General features: G+C 34.7%; 8 protein-coding genes across 10 annotated transcripts; 1 reads left to right on the plus strand and 7 right to left on the minus strand.

The window, feature by feature from the left end:
• On the minus strand, positions 21-4,847 carry LOC104732688 (uncharacterized protein At2g33490-like). 3 transcript variants are annotated; one of them, XM_010452265.1, is made up of 11 exons: positions 4,503-4,847; positions 4,067-4,139; positions 3,576-3,647; positions 3,434-3,495; positions 3,268-3,336; positions 3,122-3,150; positions 2,825-3,035; positions 2,504-2,740; positions 2,359-2,412; positions 1,426-2,233; positions 21-319 (listed from the first exon to the last, which is right to left on the minus strand). In XM_010452265.1, the coding sequence occupies exons 1-11, from the start codon at positions 4,617-4,619 to the stop codon at positions 306-308; spliced, it is 1,746 nt and encodes a 581-aa protein (XP_010450567.1). In that variant the 5' UTR covers positions 4,620-4,847; the 3' UTR covers positions 21-305. The 3 variants fall into 3 exon arrangements, with proteins under 3 accessions (XP_010450567.1, XP_010450566.1, XP_010450565.1); XM_010452264.1 differs by lacking the exon at positions 21-319 and adding an exon at positions 1,169-1,335; XM_010452263.2 differs by lacking the exon at positions 21-319 and having other exon boundaries at positions 1,376-2,233.
• Positions 5,987-7,070, minus strand: LOC104732689 (NAC domain-containing protein 104-like). Its single transcript, XM_010452266.2, has 2 exons — positions 6,735-7,070; positions 5,987-6,552 (listed from the first exon to the last, which is right to left on the minus strand). Exons 1-2 carry the CDS (start codon positions 6,904-6,906, stop codon positions 6,044-6,046), a joined length of 681 nt encoding a protein of 226 aa, XP_010450568.1. The 5' UTR covers positions 6,907-7,070; the 3' UTR covers positions 5,987-6,043.
• LOC104732690 (glycerophosphodiester phosphodiesterase GDPD2-like) lies at positions 8,133-10,527 on the minus strand. The gene is made up of 7 exons (XM_010452267.2): positions 10,384-10,527; positions 10,103-10,287; positions 9,769-9,828; positions 9,391-9,672; positions 8,963-9,058; positions 8,648-8,844; positions 8,133-8,542 (listed from the first exon to the last, which is right to left on the minus strand). The coding sequence occupies exons 1-7, from the start codon at positions 10,451-10,453 to the stop codon at positions 8,305-8,307; spliced, it is 1,128 nt and encodes a 375-aa protein (XP_010450569.1). The 5' UTR covers positions 10,454-10,527; the 3' UTR covers positions 8,133-8,304.
• On the minus strand, positions 14,093-15,820 carry LOC104732692 (double-stranded RNA-binding protein 5-like). Its single transcript, XM_010452270.2, has 4 exons — positions 15,646-15,820; positions 15,300-15,555; positions 14,998-15,217; positions 14,093-14,900 (listed from the first exon to the last, which is right to left on the minus strand). Exons 2-4 carry the CDS (start codon positions 15,543-15,545, stop codon positions 14,218-14,220), a joined length of 1,149 nt encoding a protein of 382 aa, XP_010450572.1. The 5' UTR covers positions 15,546-15,555; positions 15,646-15,820; the 3' UTR covers positions 14,093-14,217.
• LOC104732691 (probable protein S-acyltransferase 6) lies at positions 16,395-18,598 on the minus strand. The gene is made up of 5 exons (XM_010452268.2): positions 18,515-18,598; positions 17,826-18,008; positions 17,450-17,740; positions 17,126-17,359; positions 16,395-17,034 (listed from the first exon to the last, which is right to left on the minus strand). The coding sequence occupies exons 1-5, from the start codon at positions 18,596-18,598 to the stop codon at positions 16,594-16,596; spliced, it is 1,233 nt and encodes a 410-aa protein (XP_010450570.1). The 3' UTR covers positions 16,395-16,593.
• Positions 19,839-20,858, plus strand: LOC104732694. Its single transcript, XM_010452271.2, has 2 exons — positions 19,839-20,285; positions 20,363-20,858. The coding sequence occupies exons 1-2, from the start codon at positions 20,096-20,098 to the stop codon at positions 20,695-20,697; spliced, it is 525 nt and encodes a 174-aa protein (XP_010450573.1). The 5' UTR covers positions 19,839-20,095; the 3' UTR covers positions 20,698-20,858.
• LOC104732695 (omega-hydroxypalmitate O-feruloyl transferase) lies at positions 20,892-22,883 on the minus strand. Its single transcript, XM_010452272.1, has 4 exons — positions 22,773-22,883; positions 22,363-22,675; positions 22,091-22,266; positions 20,892-21,984 (listed from the first exon to the last, which is right to left on the minus strand). The coding sequence occupies exons 1-4, from the start codon at positions 22,863-22,865 to the stop codon at positions 21,112-21,114; spliced, it is 1,455 nt and encodes a 484-aa protein (XP_010450574.1). The 5' UTR covers positions 22,866-22,883; the 3' UTR covers positions 20,892-21,111.
• Positions 24,476-25,502, minus strand: LOC104732696 (transcription factor TCP6-like). Its single transcript, XM_010452274.2, has one exon. The coding sequence runs from the start codon at positions 25,412-25,414 to the stop codon at positions 24,704-24,706; it is 711 nt and encodes a 236-aa protein (XP_010450576.1). The 5' UTR covers positions 25,415-25,502; the 3' UTR covers positions 24,476-24,703.

Below are 27,425 nucleotides of genomic sequence, written 5' to 3' on the forward strand. Positions count from 1 at the left end.
GCACAGTCACAAAATCACGATCGATCTCAAGACTGAAACTTAATAAATTAAAAAAATTAGTTTACAATGCAAATTATATACTTGAAATCAAAATACTCGAATAAAGCTTTTAAAATACAAAAACTCCGATTAAATCAAAGAATAAAGGGTAGAGCGAGAAGCTGTACAAGTTAGGTATTTTATCCTCTTTAAGTGAGCCGGATAGTAAATTAGGCCCATTTTCCTAGCCATCTTCACGTGTTATCCGGTAAACACATTTCTCCAGCGGCCAGCCAATACTCTCTCTGATCATGTTACTGTCATTTTCACTTTCCTTTTTCTGTGTAACACATATTAGAAATTAAATAAACTTTAGCTTATAAACTCAAAAAAAGATGATAAATACTTAGGTTCACCCCTAGAGGTGAACCCCTCCATTCACCCTTTCTTCTCTCAGCCAATCATAATTTTCCATCTAATATTTCATTTAAAAAATAAATCAAAATTAAATTAAAAAGCAAACCAAATTAAGGAAACATATTCTGTATACTTTTAATTAAGGAAAGTTAAATATTGGCTTGGTTTAGATTTTAAAAATTAGAATAAAATTATATGTCGATTTGGATTTACAAACGAAATGGTTAGGGTTTAGATTTTACAATATATATGTCGGTTTGGGTTTGAGTTTAGATTTTACAATTAGAACGAAATTATATGTCGGTTTGGGTTCACAAATGAGATGGTTAGGGTTTAGATTTTAAAAGAAGAACGAAATTATATGTCGGTTTGGGTTCACAAATGAGATGGTTAGGGTTTAGATTTTATATATATCGGTTTGGGTTTATTAAAGAACAGTTTAAATTTTATAATAATGTATACAGATTTTATTTCCTTATTTTATAATGGGGTGAATGGAGAGGTTGGGGTGAATGGAGAGGTTGGGGTGAATGGAGAGGTTCACCCCTAGGGGTGAATGGAGAGGTTCACCCCTAGGGATGAACCCAAGTATTGTTCAAATAAGATAAATGTCTACTTTCTTCTTTAAAGGTGAAATCGATGGATTTTGTAAGGTTTCTTTAGTTTCTTGGTTGGAGAAAGGTAGTATCCTATCATTTCCCCTTAAAACTCTTTTTATCCTATTTTTCAGAAGTAAAGAACTAATTTTTACGTTAACATTGGTATCAAAGTGAAATAAGAAATCTGAAGGCTAATAAGGACATATTAGGAGATTCAACAACTAAAGAATTACAAAATATTGACTTCTATATTTACTCGCGTACGTATGTCTCTTTCTACAACTAACGTTTTGACCAAATGCGACGTTACAGCGTCAGTAGTGTTCAGTCAGTTTTACTCCTGCGTTTATAATATAAACAAATTATGTCTTCAAATCGTTAATGATGAAGATAAGTTACAGAAAGAACAAGTTAGTTTTGTTTCCGTTACCTCTAATTAGTCCACTGTGAGCAACTTCTCCGACTTGAGACCGAGACAGCGATCTGAGATTCATCAGAGACGCTGGAGTTAGAGGCAGAGGTGGTGGAGACGCTACTCTGTTTTGGTTCCTCTCCGGCAAGGGTTGTTGAACCATGGCTCTCTGGTTTCTAGAAGGTATAGAGAAGCTTCTCGCTACCACAAGTGGTGGAACCGGAAGTGGTGATGCTACAATGTTGGTTGACACACCTACATTGCTTCTTTCTTGATTCCAAGCCGCTAATGGCGCCGAATGACCAACCAGACCAGGAGATTTCGAGCGTCGTGGCGGTGCAAACTGACCTGGTGGTCTTGGAAGCTCATGGAGTTCGTTGATCCGAGGAGAAGAAGAAGGCGGAGGTGAAGCGGAAGGAGAGATCCTTGGAGAAGATGACTGAGCCTGAGCAGGAACTGGAACTGGAAGACGGGTCGAGGATGGTTTAAGCGGTCCAGAAAATGCGTGTTCTGAAGGACGGGGAAGACGGGAATAGAGGTTGTTTTCCACATCTTTATGAGCGGTTTTTATCGGTTCTAGCGGAGAAGAATGCCATAAGTTTGCACTGTGGCTTGTTTTGGTGACGGGTTTTGTGAAGATTGACGAGGACTTTGAATCGACTGGAGTTGGTAATATGTAAGCATTTGCAGATGGCGTCATCTGTCTCATCAATCTATCCGCTATATCAGATTTTTTTTCCGGAAACAAAGGTGCTGAATGGCTGCTCGTTCTGCGATCTCGGTTTGAAATTGGGTGCTGGTGCTCTTCTCTATTATCTGCATTTACCTGCAGCAGAGAGTATAACTTCAACACCGAATCACTCATGCAATTCTCATACAATTGAGAGTTAACAAATTTTTAAGGACATAAAAAATGTTAAATCTGATATAAGATTCAAGAAAATAACATACTGTTGCTGATCCTGCAGGTGAAGGGCGTTGAAATGAGAGATCTGTGTCATCCATCTATATGGAAATGGCAAAAAATGAGATTCTGTTATTTCATCGGTAAAGTTTCTCTTTCCCTGTTTCAGGTTCATTTTAAAATTCAAATTACCTTCATTGATCCATGTGGTGTAGATATAACTTCTACTCTCTGCTCACTTGTTATGTAGTCAAAACTTAGTTCTCCATCTCTGTTAACAAGTCGGTCATCATCATCATTATCCTCACTACATTCCATTTCGTTCCCATGATCAGAGAGCTCACAGTCGATGTGTTGTCTTTCCGCAGCAAATCTGACTTGATGTTCTACTGCCTCCAGCGATTTTAGACCAGCAAAGAACATATGCATCTGTAAGAAAGCACGGCAGAGACACTGATTGAGCAATTGAAGATCGGTTTCTGACAGAGAATAGTCATCTTATTCATATTGTACCTGAGCAGTGTGATGGCGGGCAGCTTGTGTGAGGAGACTGCGAGCTTGTCCTTCCTTTAGAGATTTCAATCGGAAAATGCACAAAGTCGCCTCATCTTGTAGCTCATCACGGGCAGTCTCTAACTGACGGCGAATAAGTCTTTCCCCTTTACTGCCTTTCAGTTGTACCTTGTCTTTCACATGCTCCGTAATCATGTGCTTAACGACGTCTCTGTAAGTAAGACTCAGAGGTTAAGGCAAGATTATATCAAACCAAAACCAAGAAAATAAAAAACTACATTGCAGAAAATAACTGACCTCTTTTCTTCACATTGTTGCTTCATATCCTGAGAGGGAGAGACAAGAAAAGATGAGAATATAAGTGGTCTTTACAAGGTTGAACCGATAAATTTTCTGGCTTTCATATAAACTCTTGACTTCAAAAGACTAAAGCTAGGGCATACCTCGACGGTTCTAAGGTCACTGAGAAGTGACTCTGATGGTCGTGTAATGGTCTTGAATATTTGAGAACGCTGAAGAAAGAGTGAAACAAGAACTTCCTCAGTTATGTTCATAATAATTATACATATTTGGTTCATGAAAAGTACAAGGTTGCAACATACAACTTACATAAGTGTCGACGAGTTTCTGAAGCTCAAACTGAACTTTACCTAACATTAGCAGAATTCCACCTGCAGAAGAAACAATGTTACACTGATGATGGAAACATGACAAACAAACTTATATGAAAGCCGAATCTACGAAAGCTTACCAGTTTCTTGATCATTATGAGGAGCAATTTGTGCCAAGCATGATCCCATTTCACCCAAGGATTCAGAAAACTCTGAAAATACCAAACGAAAGAAAATAGAAAAATGATCAAGTCTAACAATACACTGATGTTCATATGTGAATAGAATGAACACAAAATATAAAAGAACCCCTAAAAAATCAACAAAGGTTTCTCAGAGTTAACAAAAAAGTTACTTAATGGGAGATGTTGAAGACACTTGGAAATGAAGATTTAGCATGGTGACTATTTTATCGAAAACATCAATGAGGCTAGTAATTGTGTGAATGAAAGTTAATTCAATCCAATGGAGCTCGCAGGTATTGCAACTTGCAAGCGCCTAAAGGCCCTAAACTGAACCATTCGCATTACAGTTCTAAACTTACAATGTTAGAGAACATCAAGCATCCAAATTCATACAAGAAGCTAGAAAAGTGAAAGATTTATAAAAAAAATTGGAATGCTTAGTTTACCATATGCGCTATTAGCCATCGCAGCAGCTACCTCAAGTAATCTATCATAACCTTCTCGCATGTCCTGCATATCCTGAAAACAAAATAACTTAGACTATTAGCATCACCAAATCGCTAAAATTCATAACTTAATGACAAAAAAAATTCATGTTTTCCTCCAGTTCTAAATTCATGAAACAAGCAAACAAAGTAGCATCAGTTACAATATCAATTCTCTTACCATAACTAATATAAAATTCAATTCTCAATTCCTCCATAAGAAATATCTATAAAAGTAGAAACTAATGAACAAACTTTCTATAAATGTAAATCCTAAAAAAAAATCCAATTATGTTATTGAGTCACAAAAACTCGATCGAAGTACGAAGAACATCAAAACCCTACTTAAAAAAAATCCCGAGAACGAACATTTGTGAGAAACAGTGAATAAAATAACCTTAGCGGCACGAGCAAGACCTTCAATCTGAGCGGTGGGAAAAAGCTCTCCAACATCAATCGCATCGCTCTTAGGCAATGCGAATCTCCTTAACCTTCCAAACGAAGCTTTCATCATATCTATATCTCCCCCGATAAAACAAAAACCCTAATCACGAAGCGCTCGATGATTTCGCTAAAATTTGTGAGTTGTCTAAAGAGAGAGAGAGAGAGAAGAGAGACGAAGGGAGTGAGAGATTTTTGTCAAGTATCTTTAGGATGTGTTCAACGACATTGAAGAAGAAGAAATGGTAAAAGAAAGTTTGTTTTCCTGGTCAAAGAAGGAAAAACAGATCGGAAGAAAGAAACAAACAGAAAGACGGAGACGAGACCAAAAAGATTGGGAGAGAGAAAATAAAATAAAAAATGATACGCGTCGTGTTAACAAGATGAACGGTTCAGATAAGAGATTTAACACGTGGCCTAATCTTAGAAGAGATGCCGAGACTGGAGAAAAGTCAAAGTCAAAGATTTATGACAAAAGGCGGAAGAAGGAAGAAGAAGAAATAAAAAAAGAGTCAATGTTTGACCCAAAACAATGTTTTTAAGATGGTCAAAAATATTTTTGATTTTATTTTTGGATTCTAATTTTCAAATTGACTAATCATATCTCTTATATGAATATATCTTTCTACCTTCGCAAATTTTTGGGATAGATTACGACGATTTATCATGTAGTTTCTAAAATATGAGCGCAATTTTAGCAAGGTAGGCGGGTGATTACTATGAGCCATCAGCGAGCAAGTGATGTTAACGGAAACTGAAATGAGACAAACATAACATCTTTAAAAAAAAAACCAAACCAGAGAGACAATACATGCATGTACTTATTATGTATGCAGCTAGAGAGAGTAATAAAGATAAGTGTTGCATACATAAGTACAGGTTTTGACAAGAATGATACCAAGGGTAATAAAGATTTATGTATGCAACACTTATCTTTATTACCCTCTACCTGCATAAGTACAGGTTCTCATAAGTGTTAAAGAGAATCTAATACTCTTTTTGATGATGATACCAAGAGCTATTATTATTATTTTTGATGTGATTCTGTTTCTGCATTTTCATTCTGATTCCAAAACTTTTTTATCTCTTCATTTTTTCATAAAAATTGTTCCATATACCAAATCAAAAACAGAAAAAAAAAGCTTAAAAATACTTCATTTATTTTTTATGAGGACGTTTAATACTTCGTCTTTTTTCTTTTTTTAATAGTTCTGATTTTATGACAAAAACAAAATTCCCTTTTTATTTTTACTATTTCAATTTAAAAATAATTTTAAATGACTATAACAACATTTATTTTTTTGCGTATTAAATCACCCGTTTTAATTAATCGAAATATTTTTCTTCCAACCAAAAAAGATGAGGTATTAAACGTCCAAACAAAAATAATTTGTCTTCAAAAGATTGAATAAATTAAATATTATAAAAAGGCACCAAAGCTGCGCTCATGAACACTTGATAAAACGACCAAAGCACCATGTGATCGATGAAGAAGCCTTAAGGTGAAGCAGGAGGTGGAGGAAGAAGAACAGTTTCGTCTTTTTTTTCTTTAACAAGGTTCAATGTCTCTGCAGGCTTCTCTACACTTTCTTCTTTTTCTTTTTCTTCTTCTTCTTCGTCTTCCGATTGATCCGACTCGGATTCAGAGTCGGATTCGGATTCGTATGGGACTACAGGCAAACTTACAAACTCAGGTTTGGTATTCTTGCAATAGACGTGGCACAAAGTCCAATCAGTTTCAGTAACTGTCAATGGCAGACTAATTTCATCCAAGTACCAATTGTATTCTGGAGTTTCTTCTTCCTCAGGCAAACCGTTATTTTCGGATTCTTCTTTTTCGTTCTCAATGAAAGCAAATGAATGTCTGATACCGACTAATTTGTCATTCTTCTTTGGATCCAACACTTCCGTTTCTTCTCCAGTTGGTATCCAGAGATTATAAGACTTGGTAGGACTTTTAGATTTTTTCCGATAGAAGTACCAATGCTCATCTTCCTTTTCATACTCTGAAAGAAGAACAAAAACAAAACATAACAAAGATTAGCAAATTCACAAAAAAAAAAAACAAAGCTGCTGATTCAAGAAAACAAGGAATAAGACAACAAAACAGAACATATTTTTGATACAATTCAGAATAAAACAACCTCATTAAAACCCTTGCGGAGAGGAGGGAGGAAGCTAGTCTCACCAGGCAAGTCATGAGGATGTCTTGAGAAGATATCATGACAGTCTTCAGGTACTATACGAGCATTCATCTGTTGTCCGAAAGCTCTCTTGTACAAGAAATAAACTGCCATCTCCAAATCTGAAGGACGAAACCTCATCCCTATTGGCAGGTCGTTGTATGTTACAGGCCCCATTGCAATAATAAAGTAAAAAACGTTAAATAAAGTATCGACCGCCAGGGTTGTATGTTGATGAGATCTGCCGCAAAGCGTGTGAAATATCTGAGGGATGTTTTTTTTTGTTGTGTCGAGGAGTTTGGTAGGTTGAACCCGAAGCTGCCTATAAGATATGTTTGTTGCGAACTAGACTGTGATCATCTATATATACTGTCGGAACAAAGATAGCTTCTCCTATTCCTAATCAAACTAGGAAGAATGATTTTTCCTTTTTAAAAACAAAAAAAAAAAATTGAATAAGATAACACCACGCCACGCATGCATCGATCGTTAATGGTAACTATTAATAGAGTAATATTTACATAACACAATTTTTACTTTTTTTTTATTTACTTAAATCAGAATGGAATATTTACATAACACAATTTTTGAGTTTGTACATTTTATTATATTTAAAATAGTTAACAATCGAAAGCTCAAACTACTGTTATTTTATTTTTAATGTTCCTAAATATATTTTAAAACGTTTTTTATATATATTATTTTATTTTGTTTGATGTTTCCGTACTAAACAAAAAAATGAAGATAAACTTAAATTTTGTGTTCAGATAAATTTGAGTTTTTTTTTTCCGATTCAAATCAATGTTAGAATTAGTGATCAAATAAAAATTTGATTGTACTATCAATCAGTAGTTGGTATAAAACCTAATTACAATGAAAACTGAATTCAGATCTTGAGTGGTAAATATAATTGTAGTAGAACTGAAAACGTAGTAGAAAACGTTTAAATAGAGCATGCATGGAAACAAAATCAATACATTAAGATTGTGTTGAACGAAAGTTTATAATTTAGCGATCGTGAATCAGTTGTTAATTTTTTAGGTTAGGGTATGTATAAAAGAGACTTTCTGTTGTGGCTACTGGAATTGGATTCTTGAATTTGATACTTGAAGAGAAACGAATGTCTTTTTGTTTTCTTCATTGTTAAGGCAGAGGAGTGAGAGCATGAGTTGTAGTTTGAATATTGGAACTTCAAGCATCCTGTAAAGGTTGGAACAAAACAATTATTACTTCAAATTCTTATTGGGGATAGTTTTAAGAATAATCTTGACTTGTTTAGAAGAACACTGCATATGTAAATCAAAGTAAACTAAAAACACTGATCGACCTATATAATTATACTTCAAAGCTGATGTATCAAATATATTATTTTCTAAAATTTCTGAATAATAAATAATAGTTGATTTTCTTTTGTAAAAATTAACACTTGTGAAAGAAAGAAAATTACATAAAATTATTTACAGTTCCAACTATTGGGCAATACACCCAGGATAATAATTAAAAAAAAAAATTATTAAGGAAAACAAACCCTAAAAAGAAACTTGGGGAAAAAGAAAAAGCAGAGAATGAAGATCATCAATTTTGTATCAATTGAGAGAGAAGCTTGAGAAGAAAAGCAATCTCCTTCTGTGAAAACTCAGGTCTTGTAATGACACCATCATTATCCTTGGAAGGTGATGGCAATGGTGATGACGATGATGGTGGTGGTCTTATCATCATGAGTCTCGTGGACTCGATAATCTCCTCAACAAAATCTACAATCACTCCATCAATCCCCATCACATATTGCATGTACACAGCCTCTCCCACATTGCTGCAACACAATATATAAAATCTAATCAATGATCGGATCCAACAGCATTTAGACATTAGTCATAGATTGATTGGTTGTACATAAGAAAAGTGAAGGAAGCTTTACTTGAGTTTGCCATATGTGAGGAGAGAGAGGTTAGATTCTTTGATCTTGGCAATGGCTGCTGGGTTTCTGAACACTCCTTTTACCTCTGAAACAATGCCTTGAAGACCTCCTTCCAAGCAAACTTTAATGGCTTCTTCGAGTGTGTTTCTTCTCTCGTCATTATGAATCTCATTCCCCGCATCAGTCAGAAAGAAAACCTGGTTTCAATTCAGAAAACATTGTTAAATTAGGACACTCTACATTCATTAATAATGGCTAAGATCTTAAGTTAAATTATTGGCATTTATCAGAGGAAAGAACGAGAATGGAACATACAGGGTAAGAGCTCTGCAGTTCCTTAACAAGTTTTGCTGCATCTGGTTGGAAACTTGAGAAGATCACTGGTCTGTCTTTAGCATAATCAGAGACCACCTATAGTTTGTGCACAGAATTGAATAAGAAAACAGAAGAAGTTCAAGAGCATTACAATACCAAAGATAAGCAGCTTCTCTGTAATTCTAAGGTCTAACACAAAAAGTCGCTAAGTAAGGCTTATGATGTCTTAAAATAATAAGTTAACAAGTCTTAATCTATCCAAATCCACCTTCGACTAGCATGCATTGTAGAGACCTTTCTCATTCAATTTCCATTAAGAGCGGAATTTGATGTCACACATTATCAGAAATTGAGCATTTTTTTAACAATTGGTTCTATTGGAACCTATGAGAATTAGGAGGAATAAGGGAGCTAGTATTGGGGCATACCTGCAGAACTGCTCTCAAGACATGGACAAGAAACTCTCGTTCATAGACGATATGATCATCGAATTTCAACTCAATATTGAACCCCAGAGTTTGTTCAACTTGTTCGAAAGCATCTTGCAACGTGCAAAGGGAATCATCCAAGTCAACGTCCCATTTCAAAACCTTTCCCTCTTTGGATTTCCTCATAAGGGTCTTCCCAATTCTCTCAGTTTCCTTCTGAGGTCCATAAAGAAGAAACTCAGACAGACTCAGATCCGTCACTCTACACTCATTAACAATACCCTGAACCAAATAAAAAAAAAACACCAGATCCATCAAGCCCACAAAGATCCAGAGAAACAAAAAATACAAAGATCTAAGAAGAAGATGAAGACTCACGTTTTCTTCAGAGTAGATGAAGTCATCATGGAAAATGACAGGACAATCATCTTTTGTCACCTGCAAAAGAAAAACCACACAAAGCTTTTGTCGTTTTTCACTTTTCTTCTATTGGCCATCTCTCGTTTCTCTTCAAATCTTCTTGTTCTTATTTTATTTTTTTCATATCAATTTTCTAAGAAACTATAAATAGCATCTTCTTCCAACAAACCCCACCCAAAGAAAGAAAAAAAATCGAAATCAGCATCTTCTTCCATTAAAAAACATAAACCCCAATGGAAACCCCCTCTGACCTCATGACCTCAACATCAAATCAAAGATTCGGAGAACCAACCTGAACATCGAACTCAATGAAATCGATAGGATACTTGGCGGCGGAATTGAATGACAGAATTGAGTTTTCTTTAACACCTCTCGTCCTCCGATCAGAGGATTGCAACACATTCATACCGATTCCTCTATGTCCGATCACCGAGAAACCCGGTAACCTAAACGAGTTCGGTTTGCTCAATTCTAAACCTGTTGTAATCAAAAACAAGAACTTGAGTAAAAAGAAAGAAAAAAAATAACAGCAACGACGACGACATAGCTCAAGAACAGAGAGATAAATCATACCTTCGGATAGTCCGTAAACGGACTCCGGGAGGCTAGGGACGTCGGAGACGAGCACAGTTCTAAGAGCCATTCTCACGAGCAAAGAGAAAGAGAGAGGGTAGATTAGGAATTTCGAAAAATGTTTGTGTGAGGATTTGGGTTTTTTTTTGCAGAGTATTTATAGTAATTAAGAAAAATGGGATAGGAGGAAAAAAGGAGCTGGATCTGCGTTTTCGAATATTCGATTCCACGTCAGCAATGTGCTTTTCTTGATGGTTTCCTTCCCGCCTTTTGTGGGATCTGGTACGACGCAAAAGAGTACGGTTCTCATCTTTTTACACGTGTCAATGACTCATTGGGGATAAGTTTTTCTTTTTGCACGGCTTAGTCACTCTCTCTCTCCCGTTTTAATTATGAATTTTTTGGTTTTCTTTTTTTTTTCCAAACATAGTGAAAATATATTCTTGGATTTATTTAAAAAGATTCCTGCATAAATAGACAAACAATTCCAAAATTCAGACCGGAAAACAGAAAATAGGGAAAAAAAAATTAACCTAAATTATTCTGGAAAGGAAACTTGTGTGAAAAGAATTATAAAATGTAATAGTTTGTTCTAGAAATAATTTAAAAAGTGCGTTTGACGTAAATTAAAAATGCAGTTACAATCTGAACACGTAATTTCCATTCAAATCCATATATGTTCTTACACGTTTTATCAATGTTTTGAACTTTAAAGTAATGTGATTACAAGATGAGTTGGTCAAATTTTTAAGCAATTAGACCAGTAGGCAGGCTGCCTAAGGCAGCAGCAGTAGTTTTTTTACTTAAAAATAAGACTACTGAGTGGAACCACGAAATTCTGACGTGTAAAAATAATTTATTTCTTTGATTCACCAATATTTTATTGACCGTGATTTTCAAGTAAAACAAGATTTAAACAACATATTTGATTATGGTAAATAATAAGGATACACTTAAAGGTGCTTTCCAACAATAGAAAGTTATTAAATTTCGAGTTTAAAAAACAAAATTTTAGTATCTTACTCTTAATATACAAGATCTGTTAAGCTTGATTTGCAAGTTAAGAAGAATACGGTAATACTAAATTGATAGTAACCATTTTTGGAAATCAAATAAAATAAGGATTGCATTTATTTCTTTTGTTTAGTCCACTAAAAATCTGACATGTAATAATGGAAGATATATCTGTCAGGATAATGAGAAAGTGGATTTATGGTAGCTTCGTGGGTCATAGTCTCATAGATCAGATCCAACTACATGTGAGCTTTCTGCTACTTGGATCCACGTCATAAAATTTTGTCAAAACGTATAAGCTGTTTCCAAACCTGGAAAATAGTATTTATTAATGAAAACCTAAGCCGAACAAGTGGCCGGTTGAGTTGTGTCCGGTAGGTAATACGGTTTGTTAGGTACCACTTTAGATTGGTGTTTCGGTTTGTTACCGGCCCACGAGAAAGTTAGAATGGCCACACAAATTAGTGTATCGGCCCAAATGATTGAGACGCAAGTCTCGTGGTTTGTATCAGAAAAAGATTGAGGCGCAAGACACAGAGAGACAACAAACCAAGTTGCAAACTGGAATAATGAGAAAGCTAATTCGCCACCCAACACTAGTGAAGGAATCGTCCATTTCAGATTCTGGATTACCAAACTTTGTGCCATGTTTCTCACATTGTTCAACACCTACCTTGTTGAAAACCAAATCTGGTGAAACAGTTGTTCCTCAATGAAACCTTCTTTACACTTTGTAAATGCATCTTTGCTACGCTTGTAGCAACGCAGTGGAGATGGTCTTGTTTGCGGATGTAACAAGTGCCGGTCCTGACCTAAAGCTCATGAAGCAAGGGCTTTAGGCGCCAAATATTATAAATATTTTAGGGGCATCAGATTCCATGTGTCCCTTTGGTGTAGTGGCTTCTTTTGTTTGATTTTCAGTCACTTGTACTGGGTTCAAACCAGCCCCACGTTAAATACAAGTATACAACTATATATATACGTAAAACGATCTTTTTCCCTATTTTTTCTAATCCAAAATATTCTTTTTATCTACATTTCCTTATATCAATTATACTAATGAACTAGTGAATACAAAAATCCCCGTCCTTCCTCTTCTTCTTCCAATATGTTTTCTTTTTCTTCTACAATTAATCCTATACTTTTTCTCTGTTTTCTTATGTTTTTTTCTTCCTTCTTAAAAAAGAAACAAAAACTTTGTAAGCGAAACGTCAGTCAAACTTAGCATATGGTGGATTCTCAGATTCTCAGACACTTCATACTTGAAATATTCTAATTTGCTACAATTTAAAACTTGAATGTAATTCAAAGATCAAAGTGATTGTACTAAATTTTTTATATAATCTTCGTAGATTGCTCATGATGTGTTGTTTTGTAGATTGCTTGTGTTTTTGGTGTATAAATTTATACTGAAATTTTATTTTTTTAAGTTTAGAAAAAAATTAGTTGGGATTTAAAAATATTAATTGGGATTAAGGGCATCATTTTTCGGTTCTGCTTTAGGCTTCATAGACCTTCGGGCCAGCACTGCAGATGTTGATGACATCTATTGAATGATGTGGTTCCATATAAGTATGACGATTTACCGTCCCAAATTTTAATGTGATTCTATACTTTCTCCGTTTCAAAATATAGGATGTTTTGGAGAAGTTTATTGTTTCATAATATAGGATGCTTTCAAATTTCAATGCAACTTTTAAATTAGTTTAATATTTTATATTATGCAGTATTGTTTCTGATTGGTTGAATTTGTAAAAAGTAAAGACTTCTTAATCTGCGTGTTTTGCTTAAAACATCCTATATTTTGAAACGGAAGGAGTATATTTTATCGTCGAGAAGAACAATCTATCAAAGTTAACACTTTTTTTTTTTTAATTTGGCTCAATGATAACTTAACATTTATTGAAAACACAATTTCACTTTATCTATTTTACAAGGTCAAGTTATAGAATAGGAATAAATGTTAAGTATTACTATAGTATAGAATAACATGCATAAAACTTATGGCTATGAAATAACATGCATTATATGAAAATATGATAACTTTGATATTATATGGAAGTTGTTTTAAAAAAGAAAATGCATTTATAGGAATTTGAATTTTGGAAAATGGTCGTAACATTATATTATTATTAAAAAAATTAAAACATGCATTATATTGTTCGATCTTGACAACGTCTATTATAGTTGGGGAGAATGACACAATTTGTGTCACACAAATCACAAATGTCTTTTTTTTGTTTTTTTATGTCAAAGAAAGCACAAATCACTAATGCCATTTTCAGAAACCATAATGTTTTATATGGTCCAAAATCTTAACTTTTTTTTTATTTTCACACAAAAATGTAACTTGGGGATGTGTATGGAAAGGGGGAATTTATAATTTTCGAAATATTAATTAATTATTAGAACCGACGGTATAGAGAGCAAAACCATTAATGAAGAAGAGTGGGAAGCAGAGCAGAACAGAGCATTCGGCGCATTAATGGAGGAGGACAAAAACCCATTTATTGTTTTCTTTCTCACCTGCAAAACAACTCACATTTCTCTTCCTCTTCTTCTTCTTCCCCAATTTAATGCTCTCTCTCTCTCTCTCTCTCTCTCTCTCTCTCTTTATGTTTTCGTTCTCTGTGCAATTCGCAAGCATTCAAATTTCATGTCGGACCAGAAAAAATAAAAAAAAACAAGAACACAATCAAGAAACGGAAACGTATTCTGGTCTATTATACAACTGACAACACTTAACAAGGAACGATATTATTTGAGATTAGTCGTTTAAACCACAAAATTAGCTAACTAATCATGGGTTTGATCTAAAACTCACGATTCTAAGCCAAGTTTGATCCTTTCACAACTTGAACTCTTCTTCTTCTCTTGGCCTCCCAGTCCCGACGTACTTGTAACAGAACAAGGGTTTATGGATGTGGTGGATTCATTGACTGACGACGGTAACGATGATGGGTTCGGTTTAAGGTTTGGTTTTGATGGTGGAGCAGCGAAAACAGGGATCACTGATCTCATATGAACTGCTGGAGCTGGTCTATTAGAGTTTAGGCTACAACCTCCGAAGAAGTTGTATCTGCCCTTGTCAGAAAAGGGTGATTGCTTGCTGAAGCTGTTTGATGATTCATTGAGTTTGGCCTTATGATCAGCCATTGGTAAAGGAAACGTCTCTGTCTCTGGCTTAGCTTCTTGGAGATTTGTTCTAAATGGGAGAATTTTGGAAAATTTAGGCTGTGGTGGTGGGGGAACTAGAGAGATGAAACTTGGTTTCTTGTGTTGATTCTGTGTTGTTAATGATGATGAAGATTGATTGGTCAATAGATTGATCCATCTCAATCTCTCAGTCAGCAAATCCTTGTTTGTTGTATCTTGATGACTTGTTCTTCTTCTCCATTGGTTTGTTGTCTCTCTTCTTCTTACTTCTTTGGGTTTGAATCTTGAGAGTACTCTTGCTACTGCTTCTTGTTCCTTCTCTTCATCTTGAGATTCCAAGCTTGACACTACACGTACATCAGAATAAAGGATATGGATGATCAATTAGAGAAGTGAGATGCTTTTTGGGGTTTATGAAACAACTTGGAAGAGAGTTTTATGTACTTTTCTTCAAAGAGGACCAAGCTGCAATTGCTGCGTTTTTCTCAGCTTGTTTCTTTGTCTTTGCTGATTCTCCTGTAAACCTCATCCCAGCAAGTTCCACAGTGCAAGAGAAACCTGGGAAGTGACAAGATCCTGATCTCACACTTGTGTACATAGGCAGATCAAGACCAGCTCTATGTGCTGTCTCTTGAAGCAGGTTCTTGTAAATCCCTGTCTCATCCTTCAATATAGAGAGTGTGACATGAAGATATAGAGAGTGCATGATGATCACAACCGAGAAGAAAAAGACAGAGAGAACTTACAAGAATCTTAGCAGTTAAGGATCTCGAAGGGACTCTTGAAGAAAGGACGTTAAGAGAAACTTCAGCTGCTGCATGCTCAGCTTGTCTGAGAGTAGAGCAGTAAGTGGGACTCTCAAATATCTCACCATTGAAGTTCACAGAAGCTTTGAATCTTGGAGCATGATCTGGTCCTTCTCTTATGCAAGTATATGATGGTAAGTTGAAACAGCTTCTCTGTGCAAGCTCTTGAAGCTGATTCTTATACATTTTATTCTTGCTGTAAATTACACCAAAATCAAACCCAGAGTCAACACCACAAATCTCTTTTGGTATGTCTAAGAGAAGACAAAGAAAGAAACCTAGCTACCTGTTGAAGTTTGGCTATTTAGTGTTTGAAAGTAAGATTTAATGAGAGAGAGATAAAAAAAAAAAAAAGAGTTTTTGCAGAGGTTTTTGAACTCTTCACTCACATGGTAAGGTACTAAGGTTCTAAATAAAGAGGAGTAGAGGATGCTAAAACAGTAATAGTGACATTTCAACTGAAATATGGTTCGTCTTTTTATATAATTTATAACATGTGCATACAAATCACACTTATGAGCACTCCTATTGACTCTCTTTATTATCTCTGTCGTCTATGGTGTTTTGACTGGTCAGTTACCTTCACTCTCAGTTAAAAACAGTTATTTTTTCTTCATAAATGTTTGTGAAAAATGATTTTTAGTCTGGTACAGTAAGGCTATTCATATTTGGTTTGACCAGTTTGTTGATTCTGTTCATTGTCTTTGTCTTTGTTCAATGTCAAATATACCTATGTATTGCTAATCTTTAAATTTGTTAAACCAAAAATGTTGGCTTGTAATGTTCAATCTCTAACCTTTCTCTTAAACAAGCCAAAATTTTTTGGTTAAAGAGATTTAAAGATCTTATTACAATGGTCTTTCTTCTCCTTAGAACTTAGAAGAAGAAAGAAGACTTTATGATTCTTTTGCATTTATTGCAGAGCCGTGCTTCGATGAACACTAACTAGTATAATAAGAGTTGTCTGGTCTTATGGTCCACTTGTCTGAAAGTTCAGTTTCAGCAATTTTATCATATGCAAAGTACAGTATGAAAATCGTCTGTATTCATTTTGTTTTCTCATTGTGAAAGTCTGAAAGATAAGTACTGTTAAAAGTCATAGATTACACTAACACACAATGGTTCAAGATTTAACTGTCTGAAACAATACTACTAAAACAACTACAACACACACACAATACATCAATGAATAAAACATTTGAAAACACCTTTCAGTTTTTCTCTTATCCTGTTTCTAAGTTCTTCTTGCTGATAAGGCCATAACTTCTGGTGACATTTCCCAGTTTGAGCTCCTCGGGTGATTGTTTGGCCTATCGACTTGTTCACCACTATCCACTATGGTCCTCATGTCTGGTGATAACTCGTTTAACTCGTTGTCGTTAACATGAAAACGTTCATTGTTATCATCATTTTTGCCACCACCATGTTCAGCCATGGCCCAAACACCCTTCCTACCTATCTCAATATCATCATTGGCTTTGCCCATGTTTGGACTCATAAAACCGCCAACAACTGACCTCGACGGCATTGGATTTTCCCTCGGCACCAATGCCCTGAAGTTGTTCTTTGAAGGAGGTATTAAAGAAAAAAAGATTTCTTTAAAGTTATCAACAACTCCTTTGTTATGTGGGTTGCTACGCCGATCATAACTGTATCTGAAATTCTCATATGTAGTCTACAGAATAAAGGAAGCTCAAATGATTAAACACGCATAGCGAATGAGATAGGTAGGTTTTTCAGAAAGAGGCAAAGGATTAAGAGGGTACCTGATTTGTGCTGATGAGATAGAGATGGAAACATGTTAAGCCTCCAACGAAGAACGTACATATGGATGTGTAGATTATCAGAGCAATGGAAGCTGGAGTTTTGAGCATTGCTTTCAAAATGCTTATATCTTCAGATTTTTTTATCTTCCGTATATAGACACAACAAAAGGCGAACACATATACACAGAGAAGAGTCGTGGAGAAGACAAACATGAAGAAGAATCGATAGTTCCTCTGCAAATTCCAAAAGGAGCATGATATGAATTATATAGACTAATGTCAGAACATAATAAGACATGAAAACGAAAAGACCGAGAAACTTACTTGAGCAATACATTGACCAACCCAAGGACAGTGATGGTCAAACCTTTCTACACAGTTGTTGCAAATAGAACAATGTGAGCAGCGAGGTGGTCTGTAGAGCATGCAAGTATCACAGTATTTGACCTTAAATACTTTCCCATTAACTTCTACTTCCTTTACACGAGGTAATCTTGGAGTTTGGCTTGTCCCGGATCCTGTGTTTCCATCAAGAACTTCTGGCTCAGGAGGATGAGAATTTCTTGGGATAATCCCTGGATCCCTTCCGGATGTAAGCATCAGAAGAATTATGTCCTGAGGAGGGAAGCATTAGTTGTTATGAATGGAGCCAGTCACAGAAAACGTTTCACAATGCAAAGTTGAACTTATGATAACTCACATAGATGGTGAAGACAACAGCAACAAAGACTATTGATACTCCCCAACTATCAGAGAAGTCCTCCATTAGTTTGCTAGCGACGAAGATGCAGAAAATAATAACAGGGACCACAATGAGACTTATGGTCAAACCAAGTGACCTCACGTCTGGTCCGAAGATAAACCTTCCTTGAAGACAAAATATCTGCAGACATGGAATAAAAATAAAAGAGTATTTGTTACAACACTTGAGTAGAGGGCTATGAGCAATAATAACCTTCAAAATGTTTCAGTCCACCTTACTCCTAGACCGTTTGTATGAACAACCTCATTATCAGCTATATAACCATTTGTAAATGGAATTAATCAGATAAATTTAGCAAGCAAAATCAGATAGTACCCCTAAGTTCTTGGTTAAAGCTAAAGATTTCATTTTTTCAAAGTAACGACCTAAAACAGAGAGCTCCTTGACTTTATACCAACAATGACATCAAAAGCTTGGATTGTTAACAGACGGAAACACAAGTCCCAATTTTTGAGCTATACCAGATTGGAACAGACTAATCAGAGCCCATGAACTGAGAAAATCTCAACACAATAGAAGGAACAACAAACATAAATTATCTCAAGCATAACACACAGAAGTTGAAAAATTCCAAAACCTAAAGCTTTCACATAAAAAAAAAAAAAAAGAAGAAGTAAAAAACTCACATTGCTTCCTTTCCATGTTTGGTAAACCCGTAAATCAGAGTCGGATCCCATACCGGATCTTTGAGGAGGCGTCACTACGTACATCTCTCTCTCTCTCTCTCTTCTCACTCTCAGTTTCTCTATCGCTTTCTCTTGATTTCTTCAAATGTAAGCAAAGGGGAAAACACTAAAAACGAAGAAAAAACGAAAGAACAAGAGATTAAAAAAAAAGCTTTTAGTCTCCGTTGAAGAGATTCTTAGGCTTCCGGCAAGTCTCCGACATGAAAATGAGTAGTCAGAGACCTTAGATTTGCTCTTGGCTTCTTCTTCTTCCTTCCTCCCCTTTTCTTCTTTTTTTTTTTTTTTGCTTCTCTTTTTTCTCACACTGTGCGATAAATCAATATTTTAAAAATCGAGCTTATAGGCGTATAGCTAATGTCAGTCTGTCACCGTCGTTTTAGTTCAGCTTAACACTTTTTTTTATAAGCCAAAAAAGCGAAGAACGAAATTAGCTGACGTGGCATTTTTCTATTGGTCTGTTTCCTACCTTGACTAGTCGACCTTGTCATTCATAAAAGAGATTCGATAACGGAAATTAAATTTAAACATTTGTTTTACAGCGAATTTAACATCTAAACAATTTTGATAGTTTACCAATTATTTAAACATGTATGTTGGTGTTGGAGATTATTATGTTAAACTTAATACAATTTGTTAAAGGTAAACTTTCTTTTTTTTGCTCAAAAAAAAGAAAGTTGATGATAGAAAATTAGAAATGATTGACAAATGGTATCAATCGAGTTGGAGTCACCTTGAAGCATTACAAGAATTAAAGAGAAAAAAACAAATCCTATAAGAAGAACAGCTATACGCTTAATGGGCCTTCTGTAACCTCAAGCCCATGTAGATTTTAAACCTGAAAATCTTATGCAGCTGTTGTATAATGTGAAGAACAAAAAAAAGTCTATACAGTGAGTATAATGTAAGCTTATCTTGTATGGTTAAACCTGAAATTCTCTACCAGTGCTCAGCCAAAACCGAGACTTTAACCGGGAAAATATCGTAGTTTGGCTTCATCTTGTATTGATGTTATCTAAAATCAGCCACATTTCCTCTGACCACTTTCTTGGTGGTGTTTATGATGATGAATTGATGATGGTTACACTTTAGTTTCAGTGGTCCATACATATATATATTCACACTAGTGGTTTACCTTCTCCCTTCTACTTTCTAGTTTTAGTAACTTTTTTAGGGGGGTTCATAGACAAAAACCCTTTAAATAGAGAGAGCATGAGAGAGCTCAATAAACGTAAAACCCAACCAACCACACTCTCAGTTTCTCTACTTTTCCTTTAATTGGTCTCATCTCTTTGTGCCTCTGCTTTGCTCATCTTTTTCTCCACAGAAGTCTTGAGTTTATTAAAAAATAAAAAAGACAACCTTGAAGCTTTGTTTAAATGGAGGAGTTACTGTTTGATCTTTGTTTGTTCTTTTGTCTTTAACCTCTTGGCCCATTCTCTTTGTCTGTTTCTTCCATCAACCACATAAATAAATAGTAAACCTCATCTGTAACCAAGTGTTTATCCAAAGACAAAAAAAAAAATGCTGAAGCTTGTGGACATGGGAAAGAAACTGATAATGTTTCTGTTACTTCTGCAACTTCTGTCCTTAAATTCTCTGTCTCTGAAACATTCATCAGCCGTACCAAATGCAACGATTACTGTAACTGGTCTTGTTTATTGCGACGTCTGCTCCAACAACAGTTTCTCAAAAAACAGCTACTTCATTCCTGGTAAAGATTCTATTCAGCATTTCTAAAATTTGTTAGGTTGAAGTTGAAACGTTTCTAACTAACAAAAAAAGAAACAGGTGTGGAAGTGAGAGTAATCTGCAGATTCAGTTCAGCTTCATGGATAACTAGAGAGATGATAACGTTCTCTGCAAATCGAACCACAAACGAGCTTGGACTCTACAAGCTAGACATAACATCTTTAGAAGGCGTTTCTTGCGCCGAAGATTCTCTAATGGCTTCTTGTCAGGCAAGTTTGATCGGTAGCTCCTCAGATTCTTGCAACGTTCCAGGCATTAACACTACAACGGATCAGGTCGTGTTTAAGTCCAAGAGCTCTAATCTCTGTGTCTATGGGTTTACGGCTTTGAATTACAGACCCTTACAAAAGAATCTTGACTTGTGTGGCAAGTAATAGAGAACAAACAAACTGGTAATAATCTTAGTCTTTGTTTGTTTCTACTCTAACTACGTCTTTAAGACTGGAACAGGGATCACTCTGTTCTGTCTTCTTGTCCTCTGTATCCTTTATCTTTAAGACTTTGTTTATTTTATTTATACATAAATTTTAGTTTTTTTTTTTAAAAATAAAATCTAACGCTCTTGAAATGAATCAAATAATAATATAAAAATACTATTACAATATAGTTGAAATAATAGAAATTTATGGTTGGAACTTGATGCAAGATACAGACAAGTTTAAGATGAAGATAATAATAATAATTCAGCAGAAATCAAAAAGAAAATAAGGAAGCAAGAAAAACAGAGTGAAACGAATAGGTTTTGACAATAATTGCCAGATATATGTTTTTTCTTGTTGTTGTTCATATTATATCTGTAAGAACTGTTCTTGAAACACATCCATAGCTGAAGCAGGAAGTCCAAGAAGCACATTAATGCTTCTCCTCTGTTCCCCATGAGACAAAAACAGAGTTACTTCTTTCTCAGGCAAAGCTACTGGACCGGACAAAACCGGTTCTCCCCAACCGAAGTCTGTGGTATGGAACCCCAATCTCGACCATGTAGTGATCAGAAGTGTCGAGGAAAGAGAAGGTCTTGCTCTGGTTACTTCGAAGTAATCAATGGCAGATCTCATGTATCCATCAGTGACCATCTTTATCGCTTCTCTGACTAACCCAACAGCGAAACTCAACGGTTTCTCGGTAAGCTCTCCAGCTTCACAGATGGAGTTTGTGAGAACAATACCATTCCCGAAGTATCCTTTTGGCAGTTGAGGCTCAAACTTGGCTCTACCATCAACGGCGAAGAGAAGCTTCGTTTTCTGATCACTCAACATCTTCAACGACTTAGTTCTTGCTCTCCACACGAAAGCAGATAAAGCCTCAAAACTTGTGCAGGAGTTACCAAGGAGAGACTCGCTGTTCTCTGTTGCTTGGATCTTAAGTTTCTTGATTTTCTCGGGGTCAAAGCAGAAGGATCTGTAGAGAGTTGGCTCTTTGGTGTAGAGAGAGTTGATGTTGGATTTATCTTCGATCTCTTCGAATTCTTGGTGAAGATTCTCGATCTTTGGAGGGTTTCGAGCATTGAGAATGGTTCGGTCTGAGAATGGAGGAGTTGTTAATGGCAAGCCTCTAGCGACTTGACCCCATGAGTTGACAAACTCCATAGCTCCAATACCATCGAACATACAGTGGTTCATACATAGTCCGAGAACAAATCCTCCACATTTGAATTTAGTCACCTGTTAACTCAAATCAATTTTAAACCCTAACAAATCAGATTTCACCTTCAAAAAAATGCAACCCTAAGAAAAAAGATTGCTTGAGGAGGAAGACAAGTAAGTATACCTGAGCGGTAACAGGAGGGATCTCAAGAATGTTCTTGGCGTCTACAACATCGTAAACAAGTTTCCCTAAAGTTTCGGGATCTGGTTTGGTTATGTCACCAATCTCATCCATTTTACAGTTTGCTTCTGCTTCCACAAACACAACTCCTTCTCCAGTACAGTCAACTGTGAGTTTACCTGAATTCACACCATAAAAGACATTAAATGATGTTATTGTCTAAGTTAAAACAAGATGAAGACCGAAACCGAAGTAATCATTAATCAATCATTTACCTTCAGGACTAATGGTGAGGCGTCCAGCAAGAGGGTAGTAATGATCAAGAACTTGACTCAGAGCTTTCTTAATTACTTGGACTGCTTCCTCGTTCCCTCTCTCCTCAGATTTGAAACAGTAGATTGTACGAACAATCACGGCAATGTTCTGATCAAGATTGGACAAGAAGTAAAGCCCATTTCGTGTCTCGGATTCGGGTTTGACCAAAGCTGGTTCCTTTTGATGAACCTCAAGATGAACGTTAGTTCCTTTCATGTTGTTTTCCATTGATGCAGAGAGTGTTACTTCTTTGTTGTTGTTGTTCTCGGCAACCTGAATATACAAAAGAAGCGTGAGGTTTATTTATTAAAAAGATTATTTAAGGCAAAATAAGAGAACATCAATTATGATAACCAATAAGTACACAAACCATCTTTGATCCAAATGGAGAAGACAGCAAAATGGGTTTGTGGTTGGGATTATAACTAGTGTTGAATGTTATGAAGTCGAGTTGGATTCTCATGTGATATATATGGGGAAACCAATGGACATTGTAGTGTGAGTGTGACCCCACAAGCTCATAAAATTCTCGTCCTCGTTTGGGTAAAAAACGTAAGAATGATGTGAAAGAGAATACTTGGACGGTCTAGATTGAAAGATGGATATTTTTGTTCATTGAAACAAAAAAAAAAAGTTATATTGACTAATCGTTTTTTTTCTTTATTTTTCTATGTATGAATTTAACGTATTTCATATAGTTAGGGTTAGGTGACTGAATAAATGACCTAACACAACAAACACTTGTGCATTTTTTTTTTTTTTGGTAGTTGAGAGTAGGCCTCCCAATTTTTGGATGATTTCTTAACTTCTTTCCTCTTTGTCATTTTATCTTACTCGTTACGATGTTTTCATGTTATGCTTTTTATTTGTTTTTCGCAAATTCAAATAGATGATATCATGCATATTCCCTTTATGTAAGAAAACTTCAATCACAACACAAAATTACTCACTTTTAACGAATATATATATTATGATATTGGTAATGAAGCTACTTTTTAATCATTTCCAAATTCAATATATTAGTTTATGACAAAGAACGGCTCTTAAGTACATAGTATTTTGTATACTTTGAGGAATGCGATCTTGATTTGCCTACTCAGAGAAAAACTATAATTGTTGAATGATAGAAAACCCAACTATCCAAGCCATGAGCTACTATTAGACATATTATCTTGTTTTTTAAAAAGTAGTATGCCATTGTTTACATCTAGAAGAATGTCACAGAAAACAAGCATGTTTTTTTCCCACATGTAATATCTAAGAATTATTTTGACGACTTTTCGTTTTTGGGTTAAAAAGAGAGAAGATTAAAATAGATTCTTCCATTTTAATATAGAGATAAGTAGTTCAATTTATGTACGTAGGTTTCTTCTAGGCAAAGAGAAGGTTTAGGTTACCGAATCAAAACGAGAAGGAGGGACCAAGAGAATCACGTATATATATTAATTGAAGTCAACCTTTTTGTATACTTGACCCATTTTATGTGACATTTATTTTATTTGTTGCTTTTCTTTGGACCAAATTTTACTTCATATCCACTATGTAAAACGGCTTCTTCATCCACATATTACATATAGAACCGGAAAGATTGAAATAGACATGCAAAGGCATAAAATTTAATTAGAGTTAGATAATTAGAGATCTAAATAAGCATCAAATGTAAGTTTGGAGGCAATTGCATTTGGGTTTTCGTTGCTTTGAGGCCCATCTCATTGTTTATGTCGACACAATACAAAAGTAAACATCATACTGTTTCACTGTTCTCATGGAACGGCGCGCGTTGTTTTTCACTTAAAAAACGTTGCGTAGTCCAAACTCCATCAAGCACTAGCCATCATCAGAGACCAAAAGAGATCAACTTTGCAGAGACTTAAACCAACTTAGCTGTGAAACAAGATTGTTCTTAAACCAAACAAAAAACTTTCCTTTGTAAAACAAGACTCAAATCATCATGAGTGCTTAATCCAATGTTGTTTAAATTGCAGAACATACTTGGTAACTTTATAGCGTAATTAGTATATCAAAGCCATTGATTAGAGAGATGTTAGGCAAATTAGCACATTGAGATTTCAGTAAAAGCACAGTTTAGTAGTCTCACTATATATTATATACGCAAATCCAACATCTAAGTAAAAGCCATTAAGGTTTGAGATTTCAGCAAAAGCATTATATCACATTCTCACTAGTCACTAAATGTATATATGCAATGCAAATCTAAGTAACAAGCCATTAAAGGTTTGAGCTTTAAGAACCATTTTTCTCTGCTCTCTGTTGCTGATCTTCATGAAGATGAACCCTAGACTATTCTTGACCCATTTGCTGATAAACCCCCAAGGCCCCAACATTCCCACTGTCTTGAGACAACGCTAATTCAAGTCCAGGCCTTTGATTGTTTCCTAAACCCATCTCTGAAACACCTTTGAAACCAAACTCGATACCGCAGTTCAAATCAAACACCCTTTCAGTGGTGTTTTGCCCTGTTTCATTCATCCACCACAACAACCCATTTGCCGCCATTTGAGACCTTGGAGTTGGAGCTCCTCCTTGTGTGTTATGACCCACCATCAGATCCGCCGTGAGAAGAGGACGAGGTTGAGAAACAACAACAGAATCAGTGGTGGCTCCAATGGGTTTGATTCCATTTCCAGTAGCAGAGATTATAGATGGCTCAGCTTGTTGAAGCAACCATTCAATAGTCTCGCCGTCCGATTTGAGACCTAACTCTTTAGTCAACTGATAAATCCTGGCTGCACATAGTAGAGGTAACCTAACTCTTCGACCTCTTCCTTCAACTTTAAGGTGTCGATCTTTGTTTGGTTTCTTCTTCTTCTTCTCCTGCTCAATAAGAAGCTGATTCCGTTCTTCCTCTTCCTTCTCCTTCGTCTTCGTCTTCAGTTCTTTGTCGCCGACCACAATGTCGAAACCTTTAACAACTGTTTGTTTCCTCTTCTTGTCGTTGTTCTGATGATGTGGTGATGCGTTTAAGAAATTTGGGTTCTTCTTGGGATCCATGACCAGGTCAAGGTGTGGGGGACTGGACTTTTCAGGTCGGTGAGTAAAAAATTACCAAACTTTTTCTCTCTCCCAGAGAATCAATCAATGGTGGTGGGGGCGTGTTGACCTATTGACCTAATAGTTTGTTTTTAAAAATTTCATATCAAATTTTATAAATTTAGAATAAAGGTAACAATTTTATATATTTCAAATTTATTATAGTTGTTTAGAAAACAATTTCGAAGTTCTATAATCACGAAATATTCTTAAAACGGATGAATCCAACGATTAAATTTGAGCTCACACTTCACTCTTTTTTAATTTACCATTTTTTTGTTATAAAAAAACATAAAATACAAAAATTGTTCGGGACTGTTTGATTTGTTTACAAAATTACTAGCCACTGACGTGAAGAATTTGAAATGGTGGATAAATTAACCACATTCTCACAATATAATATAAATACTTTTTCCGTTTTATATTATTTGTTATTCTAGACAATTTCACACATTTTAAAAAAATAATTAAATTTTCTATTTTATCCTCCATACACTATTTTATTTGATATAAGTAATTAATAAGCTACAAATTCGAAATAAAATAAAAACTTTGATCCATAAAATTGCATCGTAAATACAAAATAATAAATAATATGAAACAAAAAATTAACTCTAAAATTGAATGACAAGTAAAAATAAACGGAAGGAGTAGCATTTACCATTTATAGATTGCTAATTTGCTAATCTCTGCACCGTCTTACAAAACAAAAATAACCAAAAAATTTAAAGCTAATTATGAATAATATCTTGGAACAGAAAATTATTAGTAGAATAACATTTTTCCCTATGTTTTCTTGGAAAAAATTACTATAAATTTGATTATTATAAATAATACTAGACTAGGTGATACCCGTGCTGTAGCATGGGATTATATATTTTGTTAGTTATTTTTTTTTGTAATTTGTATTTTTGTAATATAGTTTTTTATTTTGATTTATTTTCTTTATTTATATAGTGTTTATTTGTATATTTGGGGTTATACAGTAAATTGGAAATCCTAATAGAGTAAGTAGTTTGTAAAATGTAGTTTTTCACGGAAACAGACACACCACAATAGTAGATAGTACGTAGTTTTGTAAGAGAATAGACACTCCGCAATATCGGATAGTAGTTTTGTAAGAGGATAGACACACTCTGCTTCCATGGCTTAATTTATAGTTTGATAAAAACACATGTTTTAACGGATTTAACTCAAAAAAATTTTATGTTTTAAATTTTTAAGAATTAAAATATTAATATTACTTAAATATTTTATAGACTTTAAATATATTATAATATTTTAAACTTTCGATGGAGTTCAAATATTTATAATAATTTAAACATTCTATAAAAATTTAAATATTTATAATATCTTAAACTTTTTTAAAAAACGTAAATATATTATAATATATTATAATATGTTTACTTTTTAAAAGTTTAAATATTTTCAAATATAGAACCAAATTAAACTATTAAATTTGGATACCTGATAAATCAAGCTTCCTGCTCATTTATACTCTAAACATTTTAGTCACATATTTATAGTGATTATGAACCATATTCTAAAATATTTAGTCGATGTGGGATATACAGTATACTTTTTCTGTAAATTAGTTTACAACTTTACATATATATAATTTCTACGTTTTTAATTCTTTCTATCTATATTACTCACAATTAATTACTATAGTTTTGTTAAGGAAATATTATAATATCGGAAATCAAGCAATTTAGTCAGATTTGGTAACTTGAATATTCGTTTTTAAAGATTTTAAATGAATCACTAAATATTCCTTTTAAAAGATTATCTGTTAAGATTCATCAATCTCGGTAATTAAGGAAATATCCGAATTTTTGGTAATTAAAATTTATGGTTTTCATTTAAATACCTTAAAGGAAAATGAAATCAGAGTGTTTGCCTATAACGAATAACTCTGTTTGGAATCTTAAATAACTAATCTTGAATGAAATAATATACTGGATCCGAAAAA

Source organism: Camelina sativa, chromosome 12 (genome assembly GCF_000633955.1).
Source record: "Camelina sativa cultivar DH55 chromosome 12, Cs, whole genome shotgun sequence".
Classification (NCBI taxonomy): domain Eukaryota; kingdom Viridiplantae; phylum Streptophyta; class Magnoliopsida; order Brassicales; family Brassicaceae; genus Camelina; species Camelina sativa.